This window comes from Helobdella robusta (assembly GCF_000326865.2).
Source record: "Helobdella robusta unplaced genomic scaffold HELROscaffold_10, whole genome shotgun sequence".
Lineage (NCBI taxonomy): Eukaryota > Metazoa > Annelida > Clitellata > Rhynchobdellida > Glossiphoniidae > Helobdella > Helobdella robusta.
The window spans coordinates 3,490,182-3,514,369 of NW_008703571.1; the positions used below are offsets into that span (position 1 = coordinate 3,490,182).

Genomic DNA, 24,188 nt, shown 5'->3' on the forward strand with positions numbered 1-24,188 from the left:
GATCTAGAGAACAGGTTGTAGACGACGTAGAATTAATAATTTTAGTTAGTTCTAAAAGATTTATTGGAGTAAACACAGAAAAAGATTCAGTAGTAAGTTTAGTAAAGTTATGAGAAGAAAAATTAGAATTAGATGTTCTAAAAGAAGTAATTTTATTTACAAAAAAGTCATGAAATTGTTGAGCAGAAGAAGATGAGTGAGAGGATTTCTTATGAAAAAGTTTAGATAGAGCAGACCACCTATTTTTAGATGTTGAAGCAGATGTTAAAGAATTTCTAAGAAAAGTAGAGTGTTTAGAGAATAGTAGATATTTATAATTAATCAATTCAGATTCATAGATAAAATAAAGAGAGTTAGATGGGTTTAACCTATAGACCTTCTCCAGTCTTCTAACACTTTTCTTGGCTACTACACAAGCATGATCGAACCAAGGAGCCTTACGAGAATAGAGCCTATAGGTAAAAGATTTAAGAGGAATAAGCTTATCAAGAATAGAAGTAATGTAGATATTAAAAGCATAGACAAAATCATCAACATCAGAAATCACATACCTTATGTTGTTAATGAACTAGCAGATCCAAAGTCAGGTGTAAAAGAAATCCTATGCGTTGACGTCATGCTGGGCTCAAAAGCACGCAAGGCAGCGTGGATGCATTTTTATGTCATGCCAAGGACATACATATTGAATTTGTAGAGTAAATTTTAATAAAAACGTTGCGTACCTTTTACTTTACATATTACTATATTTATATATTATATTACATATTATTAAAATTTACTTTACATATGGATTTTGTAAAGTAAATTTTAATAAAACGTTGCGTATTTTTGGCACAAAAAATTGATGGCAAAGAAAACAACGTCCTACCTCGGAGGAATTGGGTCTCTGGACGCTAAACAAAGATTGGTTGATTGATTGGTTGATTGACGAGATACAGCAGATCAATGCAGCAATTTATCAGTGATGGTTTTCACTTAAAACCGTGCCATAGATCAATTCTAGTCCAATTTGATTTTTCAAGAGCGCACGATACGGTGTGGCAGGACAATTTGTTAATCAAAATGTTGAATAGTGGAATTCCTTTAATATTTGTATCATATATCAAAGCATGGCTTCGACACCGTAAAGCAAAAGTAACATTTGGCACAGTTACAAGCAAGCTGAAAGCAGGACTGCCGCAAGGAGCAGTTTTCTCCAACTTTATTTCTCATATACATCAACGATCTGTTGTCAAATTTTCAACCAGACATAGTATAGTATGTGCATTTGCAGACGATTTGGCCTTGATGAGACGTGGTATGGATAAAACCAAAGGTAACAGCAGATATACAGATAAAAATAAATAAGGTTGACAATCGTATGAAGTTGAATATTGACAAATTATTCCCTCTTTTTAACTGCAGCGGTCGAAGCAGACTGATTATGAACGTTGAAGATTAACGAGGTAAAACTCAGATTTGAAAAAAAAACCTGTGTTTCTTGGTGTATACAACCGACTGCTAAATTTTGGTGGAACATGCCAAACAAATAATACAAAAAATGAACAAAAGGTATAATGTTTTAAGAGCACTCAGAGGTACAACTTGGGGATGGCAAAAAAGACGTTACGGTCAATTTATATTGCCCTCCAAAGCAACGTGGCACAATACGGATGTGCAGCGTGGAGCCCATGGATGTCATCAACGCATTTGATAAAAAAAAGTATCAGCCCAAACAAAGACAGCAAGGCTGATTTCAAAAGTTTTTCGTAGTTCTCCTAAGGAAGCTGCCCTTCTTGAGTCAATCTTTTTCCACTGACAGAGAGATGGAGAGAGATTGTTATGAGCCTTAAAATGGTACAACTGTCAATATGATGACGACCGTAAATCATTGGCCAGTCAAAGATTAAAGAAAAAAAAGGGACTGGCGACTATCATATTACGATCCGGTGAAACAAAAGTTAAGCCAGCTGTCCATAATGAGACAGCTCAATGGAACAGAATATCAACCGTCATGGAACCAGATTTAATGCAACATAAATGCGTTAGATTGTATTAATGAATTGAACAGTGAAAACCGACAGGCGTATGTGAATATTGCCTTAAAAACAGCTTGGGAGTCGGAAGTTCAAATCTACGTAGATGGCCCAGTTGACCCTATCACAATAACCGTAGGTGCAGGCATTGCAGTATACAAAAACTATGCTGACAAACTATGGGGTCAGTGTAGACGGATGGCGCTGTGGTAGCTATGATGCAGAATTAACTGCCATGATGGAAGCTGGATGAATAACAACGTGAGATGGAAAAGCGTTGCAATCCTAACAGACAGTAGTACGATTGTTAATGTAATAAAAAAAACATTAATTATGACCAAGGAATAATGCATCTATTTAAACTTAAGAATGATGCACTCATAAACGATAGACAAGTGGTAATAATATGGATGCCCAGGTCATAACAGGGCGGATAAAGAAGCGAAACACACAAAATATAAAGTTGTTAACAGATTGACAAATCAAAATAGGTTGCGTAATACAGTAACAGGTGAAGTATGTGGAAAAAGGAAATTAATTCATCCAAGATGTAAATCTGTTAATGTCCAACCTTTAGTCAAAATAGAAGATTCTTTTGTAAAGTAGAACAAATAAATCTGAGTAGATTTCGCACAGGACATCATCTTAATTTGAGAAGTTACATGAAAAGGATCGGCCTTTGTGAATCAACTACATGTAGACTATGTGGTAGAGACCTGCACGGGGACAGAAATTCAAACCATCCCCATTCCGTCCCCATGGAATCAGTTCCAACCCCGTTCTGTCCCCATCCAAATGATTTCCATCCCCGTTCAAATCATTTCCATCTCCATTCCGTCCCCATTCAAATGATTTTCATCCCAGTTCATTTTCAAACATTTCAAATATCAGAAGACAACTACTTAGCATAAATGCACATACTATTTTATTGCAAAACTATTAAAAAACAACTAAATATATAAATTAATTTATGAAATAAAATGTAACTAAATTTAAAAAACCAGCAAAACCCAAATTCAGCCATGTAATCCATGTAAAAAAAAGTAGTCTGGCAATATTATCTGGAGAAAGTTGACATCTTCTATCATCAATTGTCTTACCAGCCAAAGAAAATACTCTCTCTGAAGAAGTACTGGAGGCGGTAATACACATCAAAGATGTGGCAACATGAATAAGCTTTGGCCATATAGTTGATTTTTGTGCCCAAAATTCCGAAATGTTTAAATGGTCATAATTTACCACATATTCTTCTAACTAAGAAGGAATATAATTAACCTTTCGCTGTTTTTCCTAACTAACTCTTGAACTTCAGATTTTTCCATAAAACTAATATTATATAACAAACAAAATAAAAATAATACAATAACAAGAACTTTTTTATCGACCAAGAACACGAATGCTAAGTAAAAACGAAATGCGAACTTCTCAGCAGGAAGCGAAATAACAAAGAACGGCTAGGAAGAAGCATAGAAATTATTTTTTGTAGAAATGTAACATTTTGAATTTTAACAAAATTAGTTTTTTTAACTAACAAAAATGGCATCTTCTTGCCTCTATATTGATGCGGCGTGACATCTCACTACCACTACGATCAAGACTTTATAAATCTGTGATACGTCCGGTGTTGTTATATGGTGCAGAAACATAGCCAATGACAACCAAACTGGAACAACAACTTCACCGAACCGATATGAAAATGCTCCGATGGATGCAACGAATTAGTCTGAAGGACCACATCAAATCTACCAAAATCCTGCGTCGTGCTGGTTTAGATGATATAAAGGACGAATGCCGGCAACACCGTCTGAGGTGGTATGGTCATGTGGAAACAGTGCCATAACTTCTCTTGCAGATGTTGAAGTACCTGGCATACGTCCCAAAGGCCGTCCAAAGAAGTTCTAGTCGCAAACAATCGAGCAAGACATGAAAGCTCTATATCTGAATGAAATGGATACAGCTGATCGCCTAATTTGGCGCAAAAAATTGATGGCAAAGAAAACCGTCCTATCTTGGGAGAACTGGGTCTCTGGACGCTAAACGATGATTGATTGATTGATTATATAAATATATAAAGAATATCGTTCATTGAGATCATCTCATAGATTTAAACAACCACATTTTAACATGTACACACGCTTCCTTTATTCATCATAAGAATTATTTAATTATAATCAAGTAAAAAATTTATTAAAATAAAAAACTAACAGAATTTTGAAAATTGACGTCAACATTTTCATCTAGCAGTTTTTTGACAGATAACAAATCACCACCTTTTGCTGATTTCAACAATTCTATTTCTAATAATTTCTTTAAAAAAAGTAAAATTAAATTAAAAATCAATAATATTAATCTAAGCAAAAAGAAATTAAAATTCTAGAATACCAATTATTACATAACACAATGTTTTAAACATGATGGAAGTGAGATTAAATTAGACCTATATCGATAAATATACATGTAACAATAATGATGATAACGACAACAGCAGCGGTCTGATTGACCTTTGAACGTATCGATCCTATTCGAGGCCACGTCGAGACCATAACCCCCAATTGCGCCATGGAAAGGCTGGGATCTTGCAATCTTACAACAATCATACATGAAAGACATCATACATTTTTTGCAACATTGTTTTGATAAATTCTATAAAATCATTAATTCAACTTACAGTAGGTACTACCCAGCATCAAACATCACGCTTAGATCATCAGATCCCCCATTTATCAGCCCATTCATCAAATTTTTACTTCGCCAAAAAAATAAACTCATGAGATTAGGATCCACCGTCAAAGCCAAATACATCAATAAACTCATTATCAACTTCAATTCAAAAACATTCACTAATAGTAAGCGTGGAAGCAAAGCCATGTGGGAACAAGTCAACAAGATTAGAGGCTCTGAGAAATCACTCAACACATCAACCGTGCAGCATATTGATGCCAACACACTCAACGCCCACTTTGCTTCCATGTCAACCGACCAGTGCTACAAAATTCCACCAACAAAAGCTACTGCAATCAATAGTCATCAACACCAACAATTTACACCATACTCCGTCCTGCACATGCTAACGAAGGCTTGCCCATCTGGTACAGGTCCAGACGGTCTACCAGCATGGTTTCTACAAATCATCGCTCCATTCATCTCCAGCACCTTATGTTCACTCTACAATCACTGCTTAATTCACTCATTCATCCCATCACAATGGAAATCCAGTACAATCCATCCAATTCCTAAAACAAAACACCCACCATCACCAATAGATTATCGCCCAATATCTATCACCCCCATTCTCTCACGTATTCTAGAAAAATTCATTGTTAGGTCATTCATCTATCCATGTTTCAACCATACATCCATCAAACCACTATTACAAGACCAGTTCGCATTTCGACCAACAGGCTCATCTACATCCGCTATCATCTCTCTTACTTCCACAATAACATCTTTCCTTAAAAATAATAATTATGTTCATCTTATTGCCCTTGATTTCTCTAAAGCTTTTGACACTCTCAATCACTTTTCACTTTCAAATAAGTTAGCCTCTCTTCCATTACCTGACAACATTTACAATATCATAATTAATTTCTTATTTAATAGGAGTCATTCTACTTTTTTTAGCTCTACTCTTTCGTCTACTCTACCTATTAACTCTAGCGTAGTTCAAGGTTCTGTCCTTGGCCCATCTACCTTCATCATCAACGCTTCTACTCTCAAAACTTTCCATAGCTCAAATCAAATCATCAAATACGCTGACGACACCTACCTTATCATCCCATCATCTAGCTCAAACACCATCCAATCAGAACTCGACTTATTAACTACATGGTCAAAACGATGCAATCTTTCACTTAATCTCAATAAATCATTTGAACTCATCATTCACAACAGCCGTAAAAAAATAACATTACCTCCTGAACACCCATCAATTACTCGCACAAATCAACTAAAAATATTAGGCATCACATTCACCTCCACACTCAATATAGCACATCATATCAATTACATCATCACAAAAGGCTTTCAAACATTTCAAGCACTCAAAACACTCCGTTCACATGGTCTCAGAGGCGTCAAATTATTCGACATCACAGAATCACTCATCATCTCACGCATCAAATATGCAGCTCCATCCTGGTCTGGTTTTGCCACGCAACAACAACTTCAGCAGCTACAATCTCTCATCAAAAAATTAATTCGCTTCAACTGCCTACCTGCATCATATCCTACCGTCACTCAGATATTCAACACACTCGATTCAAGGCTGTTCAAGAAAATAGAAAATAACAACAACCACGTCATCCATCCTCTACTACCACCAATCAAAACTACAACACACAACCTTCGTCAGCGCAAACATAAATATCAAGTCGTCGCCCAATCTACATACCAGGAAAAGACCTTCATCACAAGACACCTCAAACATATTACCACTTAAGAAAACATCATCATTACTGAACTAGTTTTTACTTACTGATCACCTCACTTTTATCGATCACCTCACTAACTCACTAAGTCACCATTTAGTCCATTAATAAGTCACCAAATATATTAATACTCATTAAACTTTTTCACACACAGGCCTAGCCTTTATCTATCGATCACCTCACTAACCCACTAAGTCATCATCTAGTCTATCAACTTGCCGTTACTTCATTTTATATTCCATCGTCAATTACTTTTCTTTTATTTGTCTTATTATTATTTATTTTATTCTAACATATTTTATTTTTCATGTTTTATCATTTCTCTTCCTCACTTTTTGTATTTATTTTCTCACTTATTTGTTTAATTTTGTTTCACTGCCTTGCATGTTGTTACAGTTTCTGCGTCTGTCAGATCCTGATTTTTAAAGAATAAAAAAAAAAAAGATGCAGAGCAGTGTATACAGCAGCCGTAGGGGATTCAGAGAAAGGCCTAAACAAAGATATTAGAACGGGTCTTAGCCGATTTAGAAACGGTCACCACATAGCAATACGAAACTACAGGATTTGTATTTATGTATTTGTATTGGTTTTATGACTGTTTCAATAGTTGAATTTAGTAAATGTCTGTTAATTTCATTTTAAAGAGTTTTTAATTTATTTTCTCGATTTGAACAGTTTATTTCCATAAGAAGAAAATGATAAATTATTAAAATATTTGTTTACGTATTGGGCTTTCATCAAAGAAAAGTGCAAACTGTGGATTGGACAAAGAAGAAACAAAACCCCTATGGTTTGAATGTCCCCTTTTGATGCAAGTGAGAAGAGAGTATGGTCTTGGGGGTAATGCTCGGTGAACTCAGTGAATGTCCAGCTAAGGCTGGAGAGATGGTGAGAGGGAGATCCTCAAAAGACTGAAGTCTGCGAATCATAGAGCGACTACAAAAACAGCAGCAACAAAGAGAAAGTCTTGCAAATATAACTTGCAATTTGCAGTGACATGGTGTTTCACAACCAATAACTGAACATGCCACCTGCACATTAAAAATGAGGCTATCAAGTTTGACAAAATCCGGTATTCTTGAGTGTTACATATGATAGACTGCTCAATTTTGGATCCATATACTGTAAACTTCGCCGAAAATGAAATAAACAAGATTCTCAGAGCTCTCAGAGATACGGATTGAAGGCGAATGAGGAAATGGAAGACATGAGTAGCCAAGTCACACACAAACGAACTAGAAACCAAACAATTTGAAACAACTTGAAACTGCTAGAATTGTCACCAGAGTAATGAAAAGCTTCCCATAAGAAGTGGTGTTAAAGGAAGATAAACTAGAAAATATACGGCAACGACTAGATCACATAAGTATAAAAAAAGCATTTGCATGGTATTAACAGAACAGAAAAGACAATAAAAAAGATATTAGACAGCAGGATCAAAGGAGAAGACTGGCAAACTAAAAATGTAGTACCAGTCAAGAGAATTGTCGCAGAAGTTGAGATCCAACAGCAGAAAATATAATAAGCGCAATGGAAAAGAAATCAGATCGATAAAATGAAAGCGAACACCAAAAAAGGATACACCTGAGAATTTGAAAAAGGCAACAAATGAAATAATGAAAACAAAATTTCAGAATTTCATAACATTTAACCAAAACTCTGGAAAATATAGCAATGGTGTGATAATTTTAAACAACTGCAAATCAGATAGTTTCAATCCAATATTTATAAAAAATGCACGTACTAAAAACAACACCTTGGATGACCATGATGATAAACAACGATAGCGAAGCTGTGATATTTTTAAAATATATATATATATGGGCATAAAGTTAATTAATGCTAAGTGGGCAAAAATATTAAATGAAATTTGCGTAGCAGAAAACCTCGTCCCAAAACACATTATATATTGTCAGAATTATGGAATAATACTGACTAAAAATACTTCAAAGTCCTTCAACGCAAAATTTATTCACTCGATAGGGGGGCCTGATGCAAGTTAATTTACTCAATAGGTGACAAGACGATTTTTTGTTTGTTTTGCAATTTAGATGACGTCGTAAATTATTACAAATTATTTTAAAATTTAATTAGTAGTTTTTTTTTGATTAATTTGACATACCTTGGAAATTTTTATGTTTAAAAACACCCGAAACAAAATATAATTTTGCTTTGATATAGAGTTTCTTTATCTTTAGAAGGAAGAGAGTCCGCACTGGGTTGACTAGTTAGGCAGCCTTGAATAATCGGTGCCTATTCTGGTCTCTAAGAGACTTAATTCGATATTCTATGCTCATTGGCACGGTAACGTCTTAAGTTCTCGAAGAGAGTCCGCATTGGGTTGACTAGTTAGGCAGCCTTGAATAATCGGTGCTTATTCTGGTCTCTAAGAGACTTAATTCGATATTCTATGCTCATTGGCACGGAAACGCCTTAAGTTCTCGAAAAGAGTCCGCCTTGGGTTCACCAGTTAGGCAGCTTCGAGTAATCGGTGCCTATTCTGGTATCTAAGAGACTTAATTCGTGATTCTATGCTCATTGGAATAGTTTCAGAAATGTCTTAAGTTCTCCAAAGTGGATTTGGTACGAAACTCTATGCTCATTGGCATAGTTTCGCACGCGTACCAAAGTCACACAATTTGTTCCCAGTATTGTTCTGACTCTTGCTGTTTTGTGTTGGTTGTGCGAAAGCCAACCAGACTCGACGACCCAGTGAAAACATGCCAGGGTTGTGCGAAAGCCGACCAACTGACTGACAGGCCCAGTGAAAACAGGCCCTTGGTCGTGCGAAAGCCGACCAGACTCAACGGCCCAGTGAAAACAGGCCAGGGTTGTGCGAAAGCCGACCAGACTCGACGGCCCAGTGAAAACAGGCCAAGGTTGTGCGAAAGCCGACCGACTGACTGACAGGCCCAGTGAAAACAGGCCTTGGATTCTGTGAAAACGAATCCGCCTCGTTGTTTTGTTTTTGTAGTGCTATTTGTGGACCTAGGGTTCTTTGCTGGATTCTATACTCATTGGTATAGTTTCGCATGAAGCTTGGAATTTCCATAGGCTCCGATTTTTGTAATTTTTCTGCATTCATTTTTTTTTATCTCTCGGAGTTGTATCGGTCACACAGGTCGAAGTTGTACGATTGAACGGCAAGAAACATATTCCAAGTTGCCCGATCCAACAAGAAGAAGTTCTAATTCCTGTATTCCAGTTTGTTCATTGACATTATTTTTATCATTATTCTAGAGTTCAGTTAGTTCAATTCCTTTTCATTTACTTCCGTCGATTAATAAAATTGTTATCGAATATTTTACGCGTTCGTGTGTTACTCAGTAAAATCACATAATTCGAAAAAAACCAGTGCCACCCAGGACTGGTCGAACTCACGATAAAAATATACAAAAAAAAATTATTTTCGGACCATAAAAAAATTCCCTGAGTAAGATAGAGGAAGAGATTACCTCACTTCCAGTTCAAATTTCCGACAAGTTGCGCCCAACGTGGGGCCTCGAATAACAATTTTTCAAGTTATCGAAGTTTCCATGTTACTTTTAATTATTACTTCAGTTTTGGAAGTATCGAGTTTTTTTTACGATTAATTTACTGAGCAACTCGTTGTAAAATATAACAATTTTTCTTGTTTTTGCATTTCTATTACATTATTGAGTAATTGCACACATTTGATATTTTGATAGTATTAAGATTGGTTTTTGAGTTGCACTATGCCAAATCGCAAAACATACCTTAGGCAAAGTGAGATGCCAGATGAGGAAGCAAATGTAAATAATAGAATTTTTAGTAAAACTAAAGAGTGGAAAGTTAGTAGATTCAATGGCTCAGAAGATATAACTGAGTATTTTTGTCAATTTGAAATAACCGCAAAAGTAAATAAGTGGACATCACAAGAAAAAGCACTATCTCTTTTGCACGCACTAGATGGGAAAGCAAGAGGTGTATTTCACGAATATCCAGATATTGATACAGTCACGTATAACGAGATTAAAGAGCTGTTGTTTAAACGATTTGGACCATCAAACTATTCAGAAACACACGAGTATAGTTTATCGCAGCTTAGATTACAAAAAGATCAGAACATTCGAGATGTGTCTTAGGAAGTTAACAGACTATCAAGACTATCCTATCCAGAGTAAAGTAATGACATAAGAGAAAAGTTTGCAGTAAAACATTTAATTAATGCTATTGGTAATAAAGACATCATGTTCTATGTAAAAGATAAAGAACCGAGAACATTAGATGAAGTATGTCAGCTATATGAGAAATATAAAGTTTTATCAGATGATGGCAAGAGAAATCATTCGAGATCTTTAGTTCAGATAGTTCAAGATAATGACGAGTTTGATGACAAGAAATCCAATGTTGTTAAACAAGATGATCCAATTACAAATATGAATAACAGAATAGAAAAATTGTTCAGCATGATTGATGAGATTAAACGAGATAAGTTTGAAAACAGAAATAACAGTCAGAGAAAAGATTTTAACAATAAGTTTGGAAATAATAATTTCATTAGAAACAACAGTGCAGAGTAGTACTGGATTTTCACCTTTTTTCCTAATGCATGGTAGAGAAGCGACAATACCGATTGATTTGGCGTATAACACGGAGAAGTTATCACCAAAGCAAATGTACGAATTTGTGAAGGAACAGAAAGAAAATTTAACACAAGCATTTGAATTAGTGCGGGATCATTTAAAGAGATCAGTAGAAATAACTAAGCATAATTATGACTTAAGAGTAAAGAATAAACAATTTTTAGAAGGACAAATGGTTTATTATTATAACCCAGAGCGTGCTAAAAATAAGTATCCTAAGTGGACAAAGTTATATGACGGTCCTTACATGATTTCAAAGAAAATAAGTGATGTAAATTTTGAGATTAAGAAGTGTAATGGTTATAAAACCATTGTCGTACACATAAATAAATTGAAGCATGTATAAAAACAATGTTTTTGTTTCCTGTGTTTTGTTTAATTTTAATTTAATTCTGTTTGTTTTGTTGTATGCATATGCCATTATATAGAGACTTATTATTTAAACTGTACAATTTTTCGGCAACTGGCACACAACGTATAAAATTGGTGTCGGATTGCAAATACATCATTCAATGGTACATCATACAATGAATCAATATTACGTTTATATACGCGTCTTACTTACTGAACTATCTTTCGTTAGTAAAAATAAAACAGACGCCAAATTAAATTTTAAAAACTTTTATTAGGAATGAAGTAGTAAACAGTCTTTTTTAAATAAATTAAAAAAATTCAAAAGTAGGAATGTCTCCAAGTTCCCGGATTAGCGCCTGCACATCTGTCTCGTCCAACTCGAGAGTGATGATTTCTCCCACAACGTCGTTGAGGTTGGGTACGCCCCTCTGATCTTCTGCGCTTGGCCTCGTACTTTCGTTCTGTGCTGGCTTGTCTGCTTTATTAGCTCTCCTCCCCATACAATTGTATTTCTTATGTCTAAGCAGATGCCTAGACCTTTGCCCCACTAATCCACACTCGCATATTTTTTTTTGTCACTGGGGTTTTGTTTTTTTCCTGATTCATATTTTATTTTTTATTTTTTATATATACTCGACAGAAGAAAAACAAAATATGATTTTTGCAAGCGGACGAAATGCGTGCCTTCTTCTCATTGGTTATGGCATTCCTTTCCTATAATCATTATGCGCACAATTTTTTTTTCGTTTTGTTTTTATTTTTTTAAATTTCTTTTTATTCCATTTCATTTTTTTTCGTTTTTTTCGTATTTTTGTTTTTATTTTTTTTTGTTTTTTTTTGACCAGAAAGAGGGGGTGGTGGAAAGTGTCAGAATTATGAAATAATAATGACTAAAAATACTTCAAAGTCCTTCAACGCAAAATTTATTCACTCGATAGGGGGGCCTGATGCAAGTTAATTTACTCAATAGGTGACAAGACGATTTTTTGTTTGTTTTGCAATTTAGATGACGTCGTAAATTATTACAAATTATTTTAAAATTTAATTAGTAGTTTTTTTGATTAATTTGACATACCTTGGAAATTTTTACGTTTAAAAACACCCGAAACAAAATATAATTTTGCTTTGATATAGAGTTTCTTTATCTTTAGAAGGAAGAGAGTCCGCACTGGGTTGACTAGTTAGGCAGCCTTGAATAATCGGTGCCTATTCTGGTCTCTAAGAGACTTAATTCGATATTCTATGCTCATTGGCACGGTAACGTCTTAAGTTCTCGAAGAGAGTCCGCATTGGGTTGACTAGTTAGGCAGCCTTGAATAATCGGTGCTTATTCTGGTCTCTAAGAGACTTAATTCGATATTCTATGCTCATTGGCACGGAAACGCCTTAAGTTCTCGAAAAGAGTCCGCCTTGGGTTCACCAGTTAGGCAGCTTCGAGTAATCGGTGCCTATTCTGGTATCTAAGAGACTTAATTCGTGATTCTATGCTCATTGGAATAGTTTCAGAAATGTCTTAAGTTCTCCAAAGTGGATTTGGTACGAAACTCTATGCTCATTGGCATAGTTTCGCACGCCTACTAAAGTCACACAATTTGTTCCCAGTATTGTTCTGACTCTTGCTGTTTTGTGTTGGTTGTGCGAAAGCCAACCAGACTCGACGGCCCAGTGAAAACAGGCCAGGGTTGTGCGAAAGCCGACCGACTGACTGACAGGCCCAGTGAAAACAGGCCCTTGGTTGTGCGAAAGCCGACCAGACTCGACGGCCCAGTGAAAACAGGCCAGGGTTGTGCGAAAGCCGACCGACTGACTGACAGGCCCAGTGAAAACAGGCCTTGGATTCTGTGAAAACGAATCCGCCTCGTTGTTTTTGTTGTGCTATTTGTGGACCTAGGGTTCTTTGCTGGATTCTATACTCATTGGTATAGTTTCGCACGAAGCTTGGAATTTCCATAGGCTCCGATTTTTGTAATTTTTCTGCATTCATTTTATTTATCTCTCGGAGTTGTATCGGTCACACAGGTCGAAGTTGTACGATTGAACGGCAAGAAACATATTCCAAGTTGCCCGATCCAACAAGAAGAAGTTCTAATTCCTGTATTCCAGTTTGTTCATTGACATTATTTTTAACATTATTCTAAAGTTCAGTTAGTTCAATTCCTTTTCATTTACTTCTGTCGATTAATAAAATTGTTATCGAATATTTTACGCGTTCGTGTGTTACTCAGTAAAATCATATAATTCGAAAAAGCCCAGTGCCACACAGGACTGATCGAACTCACGATAAAATTATACAAAAAAAAAATATTGTCGGACCATAAAAAAATTCCCTGAGAAAGATAGAGGAAGAGATTACCTCACTTCCAGTTCAAAATTTCCGACAATATATATATATATATATATATATATACATACATTCAATATACATACATATATATATATACAATTCTAGTCATTTACCACTACCAATTCCAAAAAATGAATTAGCGGCGCCTGCTACGAATATGTACAGCTGAAGCGCCCTTCGTTGGCCTGGTTAACACATTATATAAGCAAATAGACGGTGTAGCAATGGGCTCCCCATTGACAGTACACTTTGCAAACCTCTACGATAGATATATTGAAGAAATTTTATTTAAAGAAGAACCAAAGTTAAAGCCTGATATATACTGCCGATACGATGATGATATATTTGTACGATTAAGATGATCTAATAGAAATTTTTTTACAACGACTAAATTCATCAAATTGAAGTTTGTAATCGAAAAAACAACTGACATTAAACTACCATTCCTAGACGTACTAATACAAATTGAGCATAATGAATTTAAAACCTCAGTACACAGCAAAGCAACGAACAAAGGTTTATGACATAATGGAAATAGTGAATTTTGTCAAACGTATCAAAAGAGCACGACCTCTGCTGTTGTTAACCGAGTCTATACGCAATCTTCTGATGTGGGGAGCAGGAGAACAGAACTAGAGAGAAGAGTCACTAAGCTATTCACTAATAATGGATATAAAAATTCCATGATCCAGAAAATAATAAAATGCAAAGAACAAAAAATCAGCAACTACATCAATAATGCAACAAAAATCATAACAAAAATAACATAGTAATATAAGAACCACATGTCAACTGCTTTTGATCAGGATGAAAAAATCATGAGAAGAATCGAAAAAAATAACGTTCAAGCAACAAACAAAAACGATAGTATTCAACTACGAATATACTACTCCAATCAAAAATAAAAGAACTGGTTGATTTGTTCCGGATCATCGTATGCGACAAATATATAGTCAACATATCTGGCATAAATGTTTGCTACTAGCAACCCTGAACCAATCAAAATTGAATTTCACCATCGAGCACAAAAGTGAAAATTCATTGCCATTTCTGAATGTTTTGGTAACGCATGACGAACAAAAATTTACAACTTCCGTATACGTCAAAGCAACAAATAAAGATATTTTTTTAAATGGGTTAAGTGAATGTACGGAACAATTCAAAGTAAGTACAATAAAATCCTTTGTGAACCGTGCATTCACGCATTCATCTTCAACTGAGGATTTCAATACAGAAACGAAAAGAATTACTAATTTACTAGTAAGCAATGGTTACAAAACTTCACTCATTGAGAGCACCAGTGAACAAAGGCTATAGAAGGATAGAAATATATTAAAAAACAAAAATTACAACGACATAATCCTATACTACAGAAATCATGTCAACGGCACATAAATTATATGAAGTCGTTCTCAAACAAATCATAAAAAGAAATTTTACACCAATCAATGATACTTATAAAATAAAACTCAGAATATACTGCAACAATTGTAAGACACCACAATTGGTCTTAAAGAACAACTGCACTCATAAAGACGATTCTACTTTGAAGCGTAACCATGTAATATATGAATTTAAATGCCCTTTTGACGACTGTGCGCGTCAACAACATTCTTATATATAGGTGTTACGACAACTTCACTATCAAGACGTCTCACAATGCATGCATAAAGATGAGCCATCAAATCTCACTTGCAATCAACTCAAGCAACTCCAATAACCGCCAAATTCATGACAACAGCACAAAAATAATTTATCAATATATATATGTTGGTAATAGACCATAATTTTTACAATATTCTATAAATTCTACCGAATGTTTGGCGTTAATATGTTTGTAGTTCGTTTTTTCGATTTTTTTTAATAAATTTTTTGGTGAACGTTTAGTTTATTAAAATTCAAAATAAACATATTTTCCGAATTCATGCTGCAAATAAGGCCATATTTCGATTCCGAATGAATCATCATCATTGCAATTTAGTTTATATAGGGAAATATTCACTTTGCCAAAGTGAACTTAGATGGAAATTAGGTGTCAAATTTTTTTATTGGCTGGTCTATCTTCGTTGGTTTCCTTTTCTTCATGGATAGCATCATATTCTTCTTTGTCACTATTTACAATGCTAGTTTTTATTACTTCTTTGTTTTCACTGTTGATTAAGCGCCGGGTTGGGAATGAGGGTTGTCATTTTTTGTTGTATAATTATTTTCGGTTTATTGATGTCAATTAGGACTGCTTCTGCAATTTTAAGATGCGTGTAGTTGGTGTTCTGGTATATTACTTTGATGTTGCTGTCGAGGATTTCACGGCTTATAGTGATTGCGTATGTTGAGTCCAAATGAGATTTGATAGCACCACTCTGTTTATGCATCGTAAGCCTTCTAGTCAGTGAGGTAGTAGTAATCCCGATATATGAGTCATGTTGACGTGCACAGCCGTCAAAGGGGCAATTAAATTCATATATTACGTGATTACGCTTCAATACAGAGTTATCTCTAGGACTACAGTTGTTTTTCAGTATTAGGTGAGACGTCTTTTTATTGTTGTAATAAATTCGGAGTTTAACTTTACTATTTGGGTTGGTAGGTGTGAGATTTTTTATTGATGATATGTTTAAGAATAGCTTCATCTACTTTGTATGCAAATGACATGTGATTTCTGTAATATAAGATGATGTCGTTTTCTTGATTGTTGGTATTAGGAAGGTTATGGTTGTGTAGTAATTTGCCTTTAACAATCTTTTCAATAGAATAAGTCTTATATTCAACAAGCAGGTTGGTGACTCTTTTTAATTCAGCGTCGCGATTTTCAATATCGGAAGAGTGTGTGAATGCCCGGTTTACAAATGATTTTATTGTGCTGTCTTTAAATTGTTCGGTACATTCACTTTGTCCATTCAAACAAATTCCTGTGTTTGTTTCTTTGACAATAAACAACGATGAACGTCTCAGTAAAATAAACGTAAACCTTTCCATTGCCATTGAACTTCAAGCTGAAGCAAAGAAACAACATGGGAGTTTCCAAAGCAAGCTACTCAATGATGAAATGAAAGAAACAGCAAAACAACTGAGGAAAAATTGCATATATTTATATATATATATTTATTTATTTATTATTGATGAAAATCACAGCATATTCCGCATTAGTTATCTTCCTATTTAGTTTTCAATTTTTTTAATGGTAGATCGTGAATATGCTGTTTTTTGAGTTTAAAACCTAAATTTTTATTTATTTTAAGCATAATAGAACAAAAAACTTTTTTTTGGTATTCCTATACCATCTTCGGTGTTTGAATTGATACGTTGTGTATGTATCCAGAGGCTCATATATATATATATATATATATATATATATATATATATATATATATATAATATATATATATATACATATATATATAACAAATTTGGTTGAATGTTCTTGCCCATTTTGTATTAATTAATTTCTTTTGGGTTTGTTCAATAAGACGCAATTGTTGTAACTCAATTTTATTAAACTTGTCAAGCATTTCGAACGGCTAACGACGTCGTTTCGACAGTGTATGTCATCATCAGAGCCTACGTTTAAATTATTAAATAAGAATTGAATATTTAAAATTGTAAAATCAAGAAGAATAAACGAACCAAATTGAGAAAATATAAGCGTAAAATGATTAAGGAAATTAAATTAAAATTAATGTAAAAAGTATACAAAATTTGAATAAAGGTACTTAACTTGTCAATAAAATAAATTAAATGTTAAGATAACTGATAATAAAATATACAATATACAAAATATGTTAAATGAATTTCAAAAGTTAAATACTGGAAGTGAAGGTAGAAGTACGAATATCGATATTGCAAAATAATTTGGAATGACATACTTCTACTTCTAACTAGTTCTGCCTTGTGATCGCTTATTGAAGTGGAGTGTGTGAACGTTCTATTTACAAATGCTTTTATTGTGCTGCATTTGTATTCTTCCATGCACTCACTTATTCTATTTAGATATATCCCTTAGTTTGTTTCTTTCACATAGACCTTTGCAGTTTTCATCAACATCGTTTTCCATCTTACATTCCAAAATTTAAAAAAAATTAAATTCTTAATATTAATAGTTAAATTAGAAAACCTATCTATTTTATTTTTTAATAAATACTCATCCTGTTTCTTAATACTTCTTTCTATTGCTTTATTAATATCACTTTCTATTTGTTGTTTCTTTTTTTTAAGTGATACTTTTAAGAAAGTAGTAGTTCAGTAGCGTTGGCAAAAAGGAAAGATGGTTGGCTTTAAACTTTTTTAATCTTGGTCTTTCAAGATGATCAGTTTAGTTTTCCTGATCTAAAATTCAAATGAGTTATTGACCATATGATGGCCCCCTTTACAAAATAGCTTTCACATACCTAAGTAGGAAAATAAAATTCAATGACACATTTGATGTTTTTAGTGTAATAAAATTTAAATTAAAACAACACAAAAAAGAAGCTCACTAGCTCAGCTAGTATATTTAGTAAAATTAGTTAGAAAGATGCATAATGATTAAATGAAATTATTCAAAAAATTTTAAAAAAGTAAAAAAATTACTCAAGAATGCACAATTTTTTCTAGGGTTTGCCGATGTCCATTTTTGCAACAATCATTTTTATCAGTTGAAAAAAGAAAGAAATGAATGACAACAGTATAATTCCCCTTGCAGCAAAGACAGCACATTTATCAACCAATATTGAATAAATTCTTTTTTATGATGACAAAATGAAAATTCCAACATGATATTAACCAAATAAACGACACCTAACACATAATATAGCAATAATATATGAACAAAATGATCGCCTCCAACTTCTTGTATATAATAAATACAAAAACAAAGATGTGAGTGCGCAGGTTTGTTAATTACATTAGACAAGGCTTGATAGGCTCTACAATTTTTGTGCCATTGAAGCCACAAAATGCTTATTATCGCTCATCCTATAATTTCTTTGTGCGTGTATGCACCTGATAGTCTTTTTTTGCTCTATGTGCAATGGGCCCAAATATACAATTTCCTTTTTATTTAACCTCGATGTGCCCAACATATAGTCCCTTTTTTTATTCTTATAGCTATTTTTAGTGTACTGAGCAGGTAATATGCCAGACTTCTGCTTACTGATTGACCTCAATAAACCTCAAACTTTAATTTATTAAAAGAAGACTCATCAAACTTTATAAAGTTCATCAAATCAAACTGTACAGCCAGTTGGACATAATTGATTCCGGCTTATAGATATGCATTCAGCTTTCTGCTTTATTGTCACTGAAACCTTGGCATTGAAAATTACCTTATTACCTTGGCATTGAAAATTGAACTCATAAGAAAAATGAAATAAGATATTTGATATATTATTCTATGATTACCATTATGTATTATTATTATAATAATTGATTGAGAAACCTGAAACATATTATTGAGATTGTTATTGTTGGTTGTTGACTAAAACGGCACATAAATAAATCTAACTACTAAAGTAAGAAATATTTTTGAAATAATAGGTAGACGAAAAAAAGTGAAAACAATTTATGAAAAGCTAACCCTCATGATGCAGAGTTTTATTCAAAGAACCTGTAACGCAACAAACTACAACCAATCGAAAAAACAAAAATATGGCGAAAGAGCTATTTCCCAGGTATTCACACCAACCCCACAAAAATAGGGTTATGACATTTTTTTAAGTTTAGTTTAAAAGCCTCGTTAAACATAATTATATATATAATAACTTAAATATATGTAACTTAAATGTATTCACACCAACCCCACAAAAATAGGGTTAAGACATTTTTTTAAGTTTAGTTTAAAAGCCTCGTTAAACATAATTATATATATATAATAACTTAAATGTGAAATTCATAATTATCGTTACATATACCATATAAAAAGGGGCCGTAATAATTTTATGATCTTATATTATTTAAAATTTTTTCCGTAGTATAAGCTCTTATTTTCTTATTATAATGAACTATTACATTTTTATGTGTTTTCATACATCCTAATTAACGTTAATGTAATTTCAGAATTTAGATTTTATAAGTATGCCATACTAATTTGTCGTAAAAAACACTACGGCTCATCAGTTTACACAACTTATATAGTGAATGTCATTTTCTTTATCTACTTCTCTCTTTATCCTAGGAGATTTCAATTTATATTTAAGTAAACCTAAAGATTTCTATGTTTCTAAACTTACTACTACTTTTGGCACTTTTAACTTGAAACAACGTATTTTTTCACCAAGAAACACTATTGGTCTTCTCTTAACATCTTTTGTAGCTAGAATAAATCGATTAGAAATAACTCCGATTATTACCTTATTTGGCCATTATCTCACATCTTTTAGTTATAGCTAGAACAGATTTATTAACAATACTATTATTCAAACACTAAAACGTTACTAGAAGATATTTGACAAAACTTTATTTGAACGACTATTAGACCACTTTTGTTTTGATAACTTTAGTTATGTGGAGGACCTTGTTTTTTTTAATAACTCTATTTCTTGCTTTTTAGACATTATACTTCCGCTTAAAACTTTTTTTATCGCTTTAATCTTTATTATTTTCAAAACACTGTCACTACTTACGTACATCTATTGTTCTTGCCGCCTCTTCTAAACATCGTTAAACTGCTCTTAACAAACTTCTACACAAAACCTTCCACCGCCTTCATTTTTTCCGCTCAAAACTTTTAGAATTTTTTAAGTGAGAAAGTAAACTCTGTTAGAATGAACTTCAACTATAGCTATTATAATGAATTTAATGATTCTCTTGCTTCTGAAAAACTTTTTTCTTTAATGCTTTTCACCTAGTCCTGTTTCTGAGCTTTTAATGCTCCTTCTTCTTTCTCGTGCCTTATCCTTTCAAAACATTGGCGACCATCGACCTCCACAAAACCAGATCTTTAACATTTTGTAGTAGTTGAAATGTGGTGATATTCAACAAGTGACACAAGAACTTCACGAATGTTACCTATTCGTTGTTGATCGTGATTTCTTTTCCCTGCAATCTTTTCAGTAGTTGTTAGCTTTTCCATTCTTCCTTTCCGCATGATGTGACCAAAAAACATCAACTCCCGTCGGATTATCTGTGGTAATTTTCTCTTGTCATAACCGGACAGTTTTAATACATCCTCATTCGAAGTATAAAAGTCCAACTAATTTTCATGATTCTTCTCAAAAACCACTTCACAGCAGCGTTAATCCTTTTTTCCATTTCTTTAGAAATTGTCCAGGACTCGGAAACGTAAGTTAGCACATGTAACACCAAAATTTAATTTTGTTGATACTCTGATTTTACTGTTGGTGAGGATGTTTTTCATTTTAGAATATGCATCTTTCGCCATAGCTATTCTTCTTTTGATATCCACATCACATTTACAGTTTGAGGTAATCAAACTTTCGAGATAACTGAAGCTGTTGACTTGTTTCACCTGTTTACCATTAATGATTATGGAGCTGATCAGAGTGGTTTTGCTTTTACTGAAAACCATGCACTCTGATTTGTTGATGTTAATTTGAAAGCCTTTCCTTTCATTTTCAAAAACCAGCCAGTTTGGAAACAATTTGTTGCAGTTTTTCCATTGAATCTGCTATAAGAGCCGTATCATCAGCTTATCTTACATTGTTAATACTCACACCTCCAATGGTTATTTCAGATAGATCTTCTATCTTTCTCATGATGATCTCACTATAGAAATTGTACAGGTTTGGAGAAGAAAATACACAGCCATGTCTAACACTTTTTTTATTTCGACAAAACTAGTCACCTTGTTACCAACTTTCATAGCTGCTCTCCCAATAGAGATTTTTGATAACTCTCGTGTCTTTTCCATCAATGTCCAAATTTTCCAATAACAATTAATAAAATTACAATTAATAATAACAATTAAAGCTATGCCTTACTTTTCTTGTTCTATTGATATCATTCCTACTAAAATTTAAAAAAAAGTTATCTCGTTTGCTGTATTCTATTATTCTTAAAATTGTTAATTTATCTTCATTTATAAATTTTCTTCTTCTTTCGAAACTTACATTATTATTCTTACATTAAAAATAATTCTCTCAATCCTTTTAAGCTATCGAGTTATAGACCCATAACTAACTTATCCTTTATATCAGAAGTTCTTGAAAAAATTTCTTTAAACGACTCTATTTTTACTTTCAATTTAGTTCTCAATATGGTTATTGCTTTAGTCATAAAACTGAGACTTTTCTTCTTAAACTCTACAATGATCTTAATTAAGCTTTTGACTTTAATATAGGGTAGTGTCTCTAGAGTTCCTTTAGATTACTCTTCGGTCTTTGACACTGTAGGTCATTATTTTTTTATCTTTTAAAACTAAATTTTTTGTCAGAAATTCTTGCTTGTCCAGATTTAAGTCTTATATATCAAATATATCATTATATGTGTTTTATAACCTTTTTGTGTCTAACTCATCTACTTTACAGCGTGATGTACCTCAGAGGTTTATACTTGGCCCTCATTTGTTTATTATGTATACTTCTGAACTCGATAACATTATATCGTCGTTTAATCTTCATTCCCTTTTTTATGGTGGTGACTCTCATTTTTATACTAGATTCGTCATTAGTGTTCGTTATCTTTTCCATGTCTTTGTGCCTTAATTTTGTTGTTGCTGTGCTGTTGAATTTTGGTCCTCTTTTACTCAATCCATCCAAGTTTGAATTTATTTATTTTGACCGCCTAGAAAATTTTAACCATATATCATGTGTTCATTCTAACCAAACTATTTTTCCAACTCAATCTATTTATTTTCTAGATTTTACATTTGAAACTTTCTTTACTCAAATTCTTTTGGTTCCTTGTATTTGTCAACTTATTCCTTACCATGATAATTCTTCTCTTCTCTTATCTTTTTTTGCATAGACTATTTTAACTCTTTTTATTATGGTCTATCTAAAACCACTTTGAAACTCCTCATTGAAGTTTTCAATTGCTCAGCTCGTTTTGCTTCTCGTACTCCACATTTTTCTCATATTTCTTCTTCTTTTATATTGTTATAACCTCCGGAATGATCAAATTGCGCTATATTATTTTTTATCCTAATTACTGTTATCTTTGCTATATAAGTTATCTTTGGATTGTAAACCATAGAGGATTGTAAAGAGATATCGAATTTATGCTAAAAATCTAGTGTAGAGGCGTTTTAAGGATTTGTGGATAGGGAGGTTTTAGCAGAGGTTTCTAGCGACGGTTTGATGCGAAGTTGTTATTATGATTAGTTTTGTGTTTCTATTATTTTTGGCATTCAAATAAACTTTTAACAAAGTTTGCGTTTGAAACAGTTTTCATCTATCGGAAATCTTGAACCTACGGAATAACAATAACTTGAAGCTACAACACTGGTGTTGGAAATATAAAGATCTTTTTTTCTTTTCTTTTTCTCCTTATTACCAACACCAATGTCATAACACCAATGTTATGACATTGGTGTTGGTGATGTTATAACATTGGTGTTGGTAATAAGTGTTATGTGCAGGACACATCGCTAATTATTGTTATATTGTTTTTGGGCGATAATTGATTGTTTGCGTGACCCTAATTGTGAACATGCTTTATTGTATTCGTTCAATTCGTTAATTAGAGAACTCCAATAAGGAGAAAGGTTCGATAGGTCAACCGTGTTATGTCAAGTACTATGGCCCAAGAAGAGATCGCCAACTCAGATGGATTCCTGCAATAGTTTTTCAAAGATTAGGTCGAAGACACGTATTGGTAAAATCGATCCCACATGGTCTTCAATAGATACGACACGTAGAGCAAATCCGTCCTAGATACAGTGCCAACCAAGATGGCGACCCAGGGGAAATCACGGGGACCCAGTCCCAATTTGAATCAAGGCATTCAATCGTCAAATCTACCATGCCTGAAAGTAATCAAGTGCTTTTAGACCCGATATCCTAGAAGATCGGAACGTATACGCCATAAGTTTGCCTACAAACTTTAGTTAGTTGGGGAGGTGTTATGTGCAGGACACATCGCTAATTATTATTCTATTGTTTTTGGGCGATAATTGATTGTTAGCGTACCCCTAATTGTGAATTGTATTCGCTTTATTGTATTCGTTCAATTCGTTAATTATAGAACTCGTTACTCGTTATATTTATTTAACCGTAATAAAATAGTATACGTGCATTACGCTTATTGTTGTCTAATTAGTTTAGTTTCAACTCTTCAAACCACGAAACACGACAATAAGGAAATTATTACAGATAATCCGACAGAGGCAGTTATAGTTTCTGTTCACACCATGATGAACAAATAAAAAAATAGATAAAACAGAATATATATAAGCGAATGAAATGTTGAAACAAACTAGGAAATTTTGGCTATGAAAGTAAGGGGGATATGACCAAAAATGTGATTATGAAAGTGAAGGGTGTTGGAAAAAAATGTAGGACAAACTAAA

The 24,188-nt window shown here is 33.5% G+C and overlaps 4 protein-coding genes across 4 annotated transcripts; 3 read left to right on the plus strand and 1 right to left on the minus strand.

Annotated features, from left to right (window-relative positions):
• Positions 1–4,782: 4,782 nt before the first annotated feature.
• On the plus strand, positions 4,783–6,453 carry HELRODRAFT_166826 (hypothetical protein; the record flags this gene model as incomplete). Its single annotated transcript, XM_009012024.1, has 2 exons — positions 4,783–5,110; positions 6,035–6,453. 2 exons carry the CDS (start codon positions 4,783–4,785, stop codon positions 6,451–6,453), a joined length of 747 nt encoding a protein of 248 aa, XP_009010272.1.
• A 3,705-nt stretch (positions 6,454–10,158) lies between these two features.
• Positions 10,159–10,548, plus strand: HELRODRAFT_166828 (hypothetical protein; the record flags this gene model as incomplete). Its single annotated transcript, XM_009012025.1, has 1 exon — positions 10,159–10,548. One exon carries the CDS (start codon positions 10,159–10,161, stop codon positions 10,546–10,548), a length of 390 nt encoding a protein of 129 aa, XP_009010273.1.
• A 105-nt stretch (positions 10,549–10,653) lies between these two features.
• On the plus strand, positions 10,654–11,395 carry HELRODRAFT_166829 (hypothetical protein; the record flags this gene model as incomplete). Its single annotated transcript, XM_009012026.1, has 2 exons — positions 10,654–10,918; positions 11,244–11,395. The coding sequence occupies 2 exons, from the start codon at positions 10,654–10,656 to the stop codon at positions 11,393–11,395; spliced, it is 417 nt and encodes a 138-aa protein (XP_009010274.1).
• Positions 11,396–11,711: 316 nt separating this feature from the next.
• HELRODRAFT_166830 (hypothetical protein) lies at positions 11,712–13,387 on the minus strand (the record flags this gene model as incomplete). Its single annotated transcript, XM_009012027.1, has 2 exons — positions 11,712–11,895; positions 13,053–13,387. 2 exons carry the CDS (start codon positions 13,385–13,387, stop codon positions 11,712–11,714), a joined length of 519 nt encoding a protein of 172 aa, XP_009010275.1.
• Between the last annotated feature and the right edge of the window lie 10,801 nt (positions 13,388–24,188).